At 45.3% G+C, this 12225-nt stretch overlaps 1 protein-coding gene across 1 annotated transcript; it reads right to left on the bottom strand.

The window, feature by feature from the left end:
- Nucleotides 1–10928: 10928 nt before the first annotated feature.
- Nucleotides 10929–12225, bottom strand: LOC141026755 (probable indole-3-pyruvate monooxygenase YUCCA11). Its single transcript, XM_073503601.1, has 2 exons — nt 11968–12225; nt 10929–11108 (listed from the first exon to the last, which is right to left on the bottom strand). The coding sequence occupies exons 1-2, from the start codon at nt 12223–12225 to the stop codon at nt 10929–10931; spliced, it is 438 nt and encodes a 145-aa protein (XP_073359702.1).

The raw sequence follows: 12225 nt of genomic DNA, 5'->3' as shown, positions 1-12225 counted from the left end.
ACAATTGTCTTCTCGCGTGAAAGCCCAGCGTCACGTGGAAACCGAAAAAAACTGGAAACCTGATACCAAAAATAAATCGAAAACCAAAGAAACCAGAGAAAAAAGGAAAAAGAAACCAGAAAAAAAACTGGAAACCAAAAAAACTAAAAATAAAAAACTAGAAACCCCAAAAAATGAAAAAAAAACAAAAAATAAGCATGGAAGCACATTTGTGCTTCACTTTTTTCGGAAGCATGAAAGCACATCTATGCTTTAATTTTTTTTTGTAAGCACAACTATTGTTCATGCGGAACAGAACAAACACCGAAAAAAGTACCCAAAAAACCTGAAAACTCAAAAAACCCGGAAATAAAAGATAAAAGCAAAAATGATGTATGAAAAAATAGAGAATTTTTTTCCAATGAGAGAAGCAGCCAACAAGCGCCACGTGACGGCACTGGGGCGCTCTGCACTAGAAAACTACCTTCCGCCAGGGGTATCCGTATGTTAATTGCTCCCCTGGACGCGACACCCTCGTTTCCTTAGAGCGAGATGTGCATATGCCGAACTCGAAGGAGTCCATGTTGTATGGCACACAAAGCTATAATTCCACCGAGATATACCCCCATGTAAGGTCACCTGCCGCCAAGACAAATGACACATTCAAGATCTGTCAAATACCTAGAATAGCTACCCAGCCAAACCAATCTAGACATTTGTCGATATAGGACTCGTCGAATTAATGCGCAGCTCGCCGAGACCCTCAAAATCCTCCATTGTACTCTGCCTTGAGATAATCACAGATCAGCAGGAGTAGGGCTATTAACTGCATCGAGAGGAGGTGAGCCTGGGCAAAACATGTGTCCTGTGTTCATCTCCATAGGGAAATTATTATTTGAGGAGATTATTTTCTATAACATCTAAGAATATATGTAAGGAATAGAATATATTGGTTTTAGCGAGAGAACTCTCAAAGCAAACTAATTTGTTCCAAAACAACATCTAAAAAGAGTGATAACCCATATGAAAGAAGTGGAAATTGAAATGAGGTCCTAATGGAAAAATCTCTCCTACTACCCACAAACTTAGGAAAACTAAGGAAATAATGAACAGTAGAATGTCCAAGCAGAAAGAGTACGAGAAATACACATAGTGTTTGAATTCTATTTTAGAGAATTTTAAGTGATGGAGAACTAGGAGAGGAATACCAAAAAAAATATAGAGACTTGCTTTCGGTTATCATTGTAGAAAACGAGGTTCATCCCGCTAAACAAATCTCTCTAGCGACAGAATGTCCGGAATCCTTTTTTTTTTACCTCAAATGATCAAAACCTTGAGCATTTAGAGTGATTTTTTTAAGCTAAAGTATTCGTGCTTCAGGAGGAAGGTAGGGTGTAAACACATGAACGTTAGCACGGTGCTCTAATTTTTTCTATCACACATCTTAATGGCCTCGAACACACTAGAAGAGCACCTATTTTTGTAGATAATACATAGAAAATCCACTAGCACTGTTTTAGAGGAATGTAGCATTTTGTTTTTCCCGAATTCTCAATCGCGCAGCTGCGCTGGATCGCTGTGTCGAGCGCACCCGGTCTGCGCCGTCCGATCAACGCGCGTGGTCCATGATTGCTGGCTGAAACCGACAGCCGTTTTTCACTGAAATTAAAACCATTCGCGGGCCCCACATCATAATGTCCACCGCTTTCTGTCCAGTCTCTCTTCTCCGCCAAAATTGCCCATTCTAGATGAGCCACAGTGGAGATCATGATGAGCAGTGTCGGCGCGATTCACCGTGATTTTCACTGGGGATTTGCGGGGACACACGTCGCGGTAGGCGTACCACGCGCTTGCACCGGCGAGCAACCAGGGACGGCGAGCGGCGAGCTGCGCGGGCCGCGCCATGTCCTAGGGATTTCAGTGGGGAGGATTCGCCGTGGTCACGAGCCAGTCCCAGCCTCAGTACTCGGGTGCGACTGTGAGGCCCGCGGGAGAAAGCCGTCGGGGTTGACCTCGTCAGCTCGGAGCATCCCGGATCTGTACAAAGAGAGGGGCGTGAGCAGCCTGCGTGTGTAGTTCAGGGCTCGGGAAGCTCCAGGCCACCACCAGCGGCTTCAGCCGGTTGCTCAAAATCAACGAGGGTGGCGTCAGGAGTACTATCTACAGGGGGCTCGTCCGCCTGCCTGTTGGCCCCACCGCCGCCGGTGGCGCCGTGGTTGCCATGACGCCATCAAAAGGCTCAACACCAGCGACCAGTAGGTACTCTTTCTGTGATGGTTAAATTTACATACTCCAGCGACCAGTATTTCATTCGATGGTGTTGATAGGTTGATTCAGTGTAACTTCTAACACGCACTACTATTTAACTCTGCAGATTACTAGTACTTGCCAATTGCGATTTGTAGTAGCAACTTTTCCTTTTGCATAGTACTCCCTCCGTTCCAAAATAGATGACTCAACTTTGTACTAACTTTAGTACAAATTTGGGTGATCTATTTTGGAACGGAGGGAGTAGCTTCTAAAAGGTGGAGGGCGGTGAGGCGGGAGACAGGAAGCATGCAGTGCTCAAGGTTGTGACTGGAGTTGCACAAAATGGCAGAAGGAGTTGCCCAGGAGTGCATCAGAAGTGTCCCGAATTTTTTCTATTTTGTCGAGTGGAGTTGCCCATTAACATTTTATTTATAAGTGTTTTATACCACGTGAGCTTGCGTAAAATAACATCAGGAGTTGCCTAAATAATGTATTAGAAGTGGCACACATTATTGGGGGAGGGTATTTTTGTCACCGGGGTAAACACTTGGCGAATGATCATAAAGGGTGGCGGGGTGGAGCTGGTCATGGGACATAACTAAAACCATGAAGTTTTTTATGGGATTAAATTTAAGTGAACCCCTAAAAAATGAACATGTGTATGTTTTTAATACCATTTTCAGGTGTCATAGTTACCCACAATTAACCATACAGTTGCCTAGAAACCATGTATCTAGTTCATCCAGTTGCCATCCAGTTGCCCAATCTTCATGAACAGAAATATTATCAAGGCCATAATTTGGTTAATATGTAAAGGTTTTAGATACCTTTCAATTAAGATTGTGTCATAGAGATGCATCAAGAATATCATCACCTCGGGATGGGATCCCTTGGTATGATCATAAATACTTGGTGAAAGATGATAAAGGGGAGCGATCTGGAGCTGGTCGTGAGGACACAACTAAAACCAGAAAGTGTTTTCAGGGGACTAAGTTTATTTGTGTCCTCGGTTCGCCATCCGTTTAGGCTTAGAAATAACCCCGGATTTGATATCGCTCGTGCTCGGTTCGTCGGTTCAAAGGCTCCCCTGGTTTGATTTTGCTCGCCCTCGCCGTCACCCATTTGGGGTCGCGTGACTCGCGTCCGGTTCGGTTTTGCTCGTCATCGCCGTCGCCCGCTTGGAGTCGCGTACGGTTCGATTTTGCTCGCCCTCGCTATCACGACGATCTGATCCGTCAAGCAGAGCACAGCCGGATTGATCTTCGACTTCCTCGTCAGAGCAAAGACCTACACATCTAGCATGCTGCTGTTATAGGTGTGTGCACGCCGAGGGCGCTACCGTTGCCACTGGTGTATGCATACATGTGTTTGAGCTGTTTGTGCTTTTGTGTTCATACATGCAACACATATGTGAGGTGATTGTCTTAGACAACACATGCTTTTTATGGCATTAAGTTTATATATGAACTCCTAAAAAAATGAACATGTGCATGTTCTTTATCCCTTTTTCAGATGTTATAGTTGCCTACAATCATCCATACAGTTGCCTAGAACCATGTATCCAGTTGCCCAATCCTCATGAACAAAAATATTACCAAGACCATAATTTGGCTGATATGTAAAGGTTTTAGATACCTTTCAATTAAGATTGTGTCATAGAGATGCATCAAAAATTTCATCTCCTTGGGGTGGGATCCTTTGGTATGATTATAAATACTCGGCGGATAATCACAGAGGGGGAGTGGTGTGGAGCTGGTCATGGAGAAATAACTTAAATCACAAAGTGTTTTTAGTGGATTAAATTTATTTATGAGCCTCCTCCAAAAATGAATATGTGTATATTCTTTATCTGTTTTTTTAGGTGTCTTAGTTGCCTACAATCAGCCATACTGTTGGCTAAAACCATGTATCCAGTTGCCCACAATCATCCATACAATTGTCTAAAACCATGTATCCAGTTGCCCACAATCATCCATACAGTTGTCTAAAACCATGTATCCAGTTTGCCCAATTCTCATGAACAGAAACATTACCAAGACCATAAATTGGCTGATATGTAAAGGTTTTAGATACCTTTCAAGTTTGTGTCGTAGAGATGCGTCAAGAACTTATCTCCTTGGGGTGGGATCCTTTTGGTATGATTGTAAATACTTGGCGAATAATCACAGGGGGGAAGCGTTGTGGAGCTAGTCATGGAGACATAACTTAAAACACAAAGTGTTTTTAGTGGATTAAATTTATTTATGAGCCTCCTCCAAAAATGAATATGTGTATATTTTTTTAGGTGCCATAGTTGCCTACAATCAGCCATACTGTTGCCTAAAACCATGTATCCAGTTGCCCACAATCATCCATATAGTTGTCTAGAACCATGTATCCAGTTGCCCAGTCCTCATGAACAAAAACATTACCAAGACCATAATTTGGCTTATATGTAAAGGTTTCAGATACCTTTCAAGTTTGTGTCGTAGAGATGCGTCAAGAACTTATGTCCTCGGGATGGGATCCCTTGGTATGATCGTAAATACTTGGCAAATAATCATAGAGGGGGAGCGGTGTGGAGCTGGTCATGGGGACATAACTAAAACTGCGAAGTGTTTTTAGTGGATTAGTTTATTTATGAGCCTCCTCCAAAAATGAATATGTGTATATTTTTAATCTGTTTTTCAGGTGTCATAGTTGCCTACAATCAGCCATACTGTTGACTAAAACCATGTATCCAGTTGCCCACAATCAATCATACTGTTGCCTAAAACCATGTATCCAGTTGCCCACAATCAACCATACAATTGTCTAAAACCATGTATTCAGTTGCCCAATCCTTATGAACACCAAGACCATAATTTGGCTTATATGTAAAGGTTTTAGATACCTTTCAAGTTTGTGTCGTAGAGATGCGTCAAAAACTTATCTCCTCGAGATGGGATCTCTTGGTATGATCGTAAATACTTGGCGACTAATCATAGAAGGGGAGCATGGTGGAGTTGGTCATGGGGACATAACTAAAACCGCGAAGTGTTTTTAGAGGATTAAATTTATCTGTGAACTCTACAAAAATGAACATGCGTATGTTCTTTATCCCCTTTTCAGGCGTCATAGTTGCCCACAATCACCTATACTGTTGCCTAAAACTAACTATCCAGTTGCCCACAATCAACCATACAATTTGCCTAAAACCATGTATCCAGTTGCCCAACCCTCATGAAAAGAAAACTGGTCAGGTTTACTAGCTGGAGATATGAGGCACATGACTATGTGTGTGTGTGTGTGTTTTCTCCTCTGCTACTGCCTAGGTGCCCAAGAAAAACTGTGGAGTTCTTTATGCATGGACTACAGATGAGTTGCCTGGTGAGCTTCGTCTTTTCTACATGTGGTCGCTTTATCTATATACCAAGTCAGACTGGGGCTACATATGAGTTGTCTGATAAATGCATTGCAGTTGCACAGAAACACCGCAAAAATTATTGGCTTTTTTAAGTACAACTCAAGTGCATACAAGTCACCTAGTTGTTTTTCTTTTCTACCCCAACAAGCTCTGTTGGGTGAACATAGTCTTTTCTACATGTGTCTGCGTTTATCAATATTCAAAGTTGTTGTTGCCTCCTCCTTGTTACAACAGAAATGGTTGGCTCAGTGGGGACAACGTCTCCTCCTTTACGCGTCATCTAGTTTTGGACGTCGCGTTTGCTCGGGAGGGGCGGAGAAAGCATCATCAGACAACGGTCAGAGGTTGACCGCTAGGTTAGCATCTCCCATTTGTAGTGCGGATTCTTTGTCCATTGCGGGGACCTCAATTAGGAGGGCTGGATTTTTCTCCTCTTGTCGTCTGAGGAAACGTGATCCGACTCGATTCAGAGGGAGAAATGGACGCTGAGGGGCTCTAAGAACGCCCCCTCGTCGTTCGGCTTGGATCATTTCGGACATACGGACTTGTTCGAACAAATTAGATGACCGTCACTGGTTAAAAGTGTCTAGAGAGGCCGATCCCGATATTTGGGCGATTTGGTGATCCACGTTGGAGTTGTCCTTATGATAAGCGACTTAGAGGTGTAGTTAGTCAATTGATAGTCATGGTACCAACTTGTAGTCATCCGCTGATATGTAGTCATACTACGGAAAAAAATGAGTTGCTTTCCTGTAGCACTAAAGTTTCCTCTATAGGACACAAAGTTGCTCGGAAAAAAAGTTCGTCGAAACCTACTCATACGGGATCTAGATTTGAAGAACTCATCGCGAGAAACCCAACGGTGAAAACGGATTTGAATGTCGACACCCGAATCAAAAGTTACAACTTTTTAAAGTTTTTGATCCGTAATAAATACGGGTGGGATATATAACGTGAGCATATGGAACCTGATGTTTTCCTTTTCTAGGTGTTCCTGCGGGAGCGTGGATGCTCTTTCCTATTATGGGGGAGTGCTTGCTCCCCCGTCCGGGCGCTCGGGCGCCGCCTAGTCGGGTCCTTTGTTGAGTGAGTAGCGAAGGGACATGTAGCATTTTGTTTTGGGGAATGCATATGCTTTACTACATTTCACTTTTTTTTGCTTTACTAAATTTCAAGCACTAGCAAGCTGAGTGAGTAGTTCGGGTTTAGTCCATGGGCCGTTAGAAGGCCCAGTAGGGAGCGAAGTAGAAAGGGCTCGGGTATCGCTCTCCATCCTCCCCTTCGGCTTGCTAGCTCCGCCGTCCCATGCCACCCGCAGATCGGAGCCACGCCATCGGTGAATGCACTCTGCTGCTGTCGTTCCTATTCGCCACCTCTCCTTTCCTCGCCGCTTCTTCTTCCCCATTCGTGACCTCTCGCTATCGCGCCACCATGGATTGCCGCTTCTTGGCGTGGGGCAAGCAGGAGACGGGAGATGAGAGGAACTCCAATGCGTCGACCTAATTCGTGTCAGTTTAGATTGAAACGGACAGAAAAATCAGGCAAACATAGCGAATCAAACGGACGCGCGTCCGCTTTTTGTCCACCACGCGACCCATTCCCGACCCAAATTTAGGTCTTGCTTGCGTCGACGCGGACACGAAACGGACGCCCGCGACGCCCGCCTACTCCTGTCCCTGGCCCGCCAATCGGCGGCATAGCCACTGCCATTTCCCTCTCTTTCCCAAAAACTACCGCTCGCTCGTGCTCCCGGCCACTCGCCATGGACGACGCGCTGACCCTCGACGTCGATGCTGGCCTCGCCTCCGCGCAAGGCAAGCCCCGCGGCACTCGCAAGGCGGCGGCGCCGACCAAGAAGAAGCCATTGACGGACGAGCAGCGGACTATGCATTCGGTCAAGAGGAAGGGGTGGAAGCACGTGCAAGAACGCAAGCTCGAATCCGCGTCCGCCGCCGCCCTGGCCGCCGCCGCACAGCAAGAGGAAAACATTGCCAGAGTTGCTGCGACAACGAGGGAGGCCCTACACTACCTAGGATTAAACCAAGGCCAGCACGGGCTCGTCGGCCTTTCCTCGTTTGCCGTTGCCAGAGTCGCCGTGCTCGTCCACCACGCCGCCGATGCCCGGCTTCCATCCGTACCTGCAAACCTCCCGTTTTTCGTGGAGTGCTCGCCGGAGGTGAGCGTGGTCGCGCCGACCACGCGCGCGCCCATGGCCATCGAGGAAGCGCCCGTGGGAGATCCCAGCCGACATGCATCCCGACACCCGCAACCTGTTCGGCAAAATGCCGGACGAACGACGAGATGGTCAACCGTTCATCATCGAGAACATCAACTTCGAAGGCAGTACGGGGGGCGCGACCTTTGATCTCGATGAGACCCAAACCAAGACGGACGAGGCCCCTTCATGGCCGGCCACGAGGACATGGCCGGCACCTTTGATCCAGGCCATGGAGGCATGGCCGACCCCTTCGCGCAAGGCCAAGATGGCATGGGCGGCACTTCCCCGCAAGACCACGAATTTCCGGAGGACTACGACCTAGAAGAAGAAGATGAAGTGGACATCAACAGGGAGTCTATGTTTTTTGAAGATGAGCTCGCCACCCAAGCCAATGCAAATAAGAAGCGCCAAAGCATTCAAGCGAACGCATACACAAAGGATGAGGACAAGCTCTTTTTTGAATGTTGGAGCGACATTGGACAAGACCCCAAGGTCAGCGCCGAGCAAAAGGCATCAACCTTTTGGCTACGTGTTCATCACGAATATCCTGAACGTAAGAAGTTCACGCCATACAAGATCGATAGCAAGCGTGGGTGGGTGTCCCTCTTGAAGCGTTGGAGGGTGATACAACAAGAATGCAACAATTTTGGTGCCACCCTTGAGAGCATCGAGGGACGTCCCGTGAGGGCCTCGGCATTAAGGACATGGTATACATGTGTCCATCTTCGTCTCCTTTGTTTCTTGTCCATTTTCCCATATGCTTGCATGCTCTTCATTTGTAGGCATCTCAAGCTTTGAAAGATTTCAAGGCCCAACATGGGAACAAGTCGTTCAACCTCAACCATTGTTGGATGGTCATCAACAGGGATGAGAAGTTCAAGGCGCAATATGTCGCCATGAAGGCGTGTGGAGGGAAGGAGGACGTCGAGGATGACGAGGAAGAGAAGCCGCAGCCGAGGGGAAAGACCAACTCCAAGAAAGAGGACAATCGTGGTGCGGCGTTGATTGCCTTGCATGCAACATTGGAAGGCATGATGACCAAGAAGGACATAAGGGAGGAGAAGGGCCGGCAAGACAAAGAAGAGCAAATGAAGGCCTTCATGGTGATACAAAGGAAGAGGCTCGAGATGGAGGCGGAGAAGCAAGCCAAGAAGCTTGAGATGGAGGTGGAGAAGCAAATGAAGATGCTCAAAATCGAGGCCACTAATGCCAAGACCAAGGAAAAAGAAGTGGCGCTCGCTTGCAAGACGAAGGGGGTGGAGATCATGAAGGTGGACTTGAGCATGGTGTCCCCGAGGAAGAAACCTTCGTTCGAGAAGATGCAGACCGATATGCTGAAGTTCGATGACGAGTGATTATGGCGGAGAGCGCCATCTTTTTTTGTATGCCGGCAAGTGTGTCGGCAGGACCACGCTCGAGATGACGTGGTTGAACTCACGCCCCTTCTATGTGCTGGCATGTGTGCCAGCTGCTGGCAAGTGCGCTAGCATGAGCTGTATGGTGTTTTTTAGAAGGATGCATGTGTGTCAATCGCTGGCATGGCACCGGCATTAACTCTGGGCGATGGCATGGCCGCTAGCATGATCTATAGCCACAAGCCTTTTTATAATTCATAGGTTTTCTGCGCGTACGTGAATTGGGTCGGCCGGTTGGATGCATGGCCGAGCCAAACACAGAAGGGGGTGGACGACCTTACCCAAACGGACGAAAAATGGACAAAGCGCGTGTCCTTTTGGATCGGTGTGTTGGAGTTGCTCTGAGGTCAGCTGGCGGGTACGAGGATGGAGATGGAGATGACGCGTAGGCAGAGGAATTTCCCGGGGCCGGTGCTCTGCCGCGCGAGTCGTCGACCAGTGACCACTCCGGTAGGTGCGCTACTACTATACAATCTGTACTGCTGCCGGACAGCCGGGCTACGAATACATGCATAAACAGAATAGTGGGTAATAATAGAAATAAAGAAATGAACATACCTTTTTTTGTTGTTTGTGAGCCATTTTGGCTCCTCTTGCTGCGCTCATCGCCGACTAGTTCTAGCAATTCCATTTGCACATTGATAAATGGTAGTTATAATCGACGAAATCTGGATGCCATGCCTATGATAACAAAGCGCAAACTGAGGTACACTTCATTCTCCTTGCCTCTGCAGAAAGGGAAGAAATGCCAGAGAATGCCTAAACTCTAAAGGAAGTGGCGAAGCAACTGCTGAAGGTGGTTCTGAGAAGGTAATTACGTTTGTGCTCGGTGGTAGATTAAACTGGAAATTAGTTTTCACTAATTAATATGGAATGAAATCCTGTCCTCGCTTGAAGATTGGTGCTGAATCATGTACATATCAAGCAAATATTGGGATACATTGTTACCATTCATTTCAATTACCATCATATTTCTAGAAATCATCAATTTGATTTTCATTTGGCAATTAATAAATAAAAACTTGGAAGCTACTACAATTACTCGTGTGCATCTGACGTGAAACAATGAACAACTTTGACTTGATAATCTTTTGCACCATTTGATGTTCATGATTTGGGATTGTATTAATTGCACTTAATCCCTTGTTGTTAAACATCATGTTCAAGCGGATGACTTTTGCATATGTAGATTCAAGTAAATAAAATACTGTAGGTAACAATTCAACAAAAATTACAATGCTCTTTGCACCATGTGAGTATAAAGCCCTTGATTATATTATAAAAGTAATGCTTACTCCCTGGCACATATGAACCTTGAAATAAACAAAAATTTAGTTCTATCAAAGATAGACATGTGGCGGTGGATAAATTTCTCAAAGAATCAACCGTCTAGCACACTAGCCCTGGTAAACTACATGTAAAAGATAAAAAAATCGAGAAAACGCAAAAGACCTTTGTGTTTCATTGCATTGAAAGGATGGGGAAAAGTTACAGCCCTCCTAGGAGGTTAATTTTATAGTACATCATACAACTCAGTAGACATCCCAGGATTGGTGCAGAACAACCCACGGGCCTTGTGCCCCTGCCCTAGCCCTGCATCGGATCTCATCCTTGATCTTGTTGAGGAGCCTAGCAATGGAAGGCATCGCGTTGTAGAAGACACATTCACTGATTTGATAATTTAGCTGGACATAACGCCTATCATTGATTTGATGTCATTGGCGATATTCTTGGCATCTGCTGCAATACCAGCCAATCCTCTCCTTCCTAACCCAGCACAGTAGACCCCATTTTCACCTTTCCAATGATTCGGATATTCTTTGATGGGCAGTCCATTGCCATTTAACATGTTCTCACCATTCTGGGATAAAAAAACAACATGGAGCTTGTTAGCAGATTTAACAATTGTTGCACCAAGAAAACAAACTCAGACATATTCAAACATCGATGTTGTTACCTTGAGCCATATATTTGTTGTGCTTTTGTATCCAGTTGCAAACACAATCGCGTCAAATGATATTTTTTTACTGCACCAAAATTCAACTATATAGCTCATGATCTTACTAATGCTCCCTTGTATCTATAGGAGATGAATATAATATTGATAACTTGGCATATGAAGACAACATCTGTTATGAAACTTATGTCATGTCAAGGATATACTTACTTTGATGATACCTTTTTTGATTAACCCAACAGTGCCAACATCAATAACAGCGGATCGGCCGGTTTCTGACTTGAGGATCATTGGACCCATTTTTGGCCTTCTAATGTGATACCTTGATAGGTCTCCAAATATTAAATTCGCCGCCATCACAAGGAGGTTATCCACTAAATTCAATGGAAGACGGCGAGCAAGTGTCATCCCCAACCGGATTAATTCCTTTGTCCTTACATGAATCTGCAACAACAAAACATGTCACATCTCTTTTGAAGTCCTGCATCATAAAGTAAAATTTCATTGAATCATATTCTTTCAAGAGTTATTTTTTCGGTGTTCGTCTAATTGTTTAGTTGTTTGTGCATGTTATAAAACAGTCTATCACTCTATACCATGAAATACTTTCTATTAATAACTCTGAATAATTGCATCCTTCTAGTGGAGACTATAATAAGAAATTGCTATGTACCCACTGAAAATATATACTGCCCATACGGTGGGGGTGGGGGGATCCCCTAGTGTTTCCAGGCCAAAAAATATATATAATGTGTGTACATACCGGGCTTCGTATAATGATTGAAGTATTGGCACCATGGGCCGCAAGGTCATAAGCAAATTCCATTCCAGAGTTGCCAGATCCAACGACCAATACATTCATGCCAGAGTAGCTCTTTTCTGACTTGTAGCTTGAGGAGTGGATGACATCACCCGGGAAACTTTGCAGTCCGGGGATCATTGGAATATTCTCTGCACTATTCTCACCACTTGCCACAACAAGAAACTTTTCTGTGAACCTGACTATTGTGCTCTTTGCCAT

Source organism: Aegilops tauschii, chromosome 7 (assembly GCF_002575655.3).
Source record: "Aegilops tauschii subsp. strangulata cultivar AL8/78 chromosome 7, Aet v6.0, whole genome shotgun sequence".
NCBI classification, from domain to species: domain Eukaryota; kingdom Viridiplantae; phylum Streptophyta; class Magnoliopsida; order Poales; family Poaceae; genus Aegilops; species Aegilops tauschii.
Note: the sequence above shows the minus strand (reverse complement) of the source record. Positions and strands in the feature narration are given on the sequence as shown.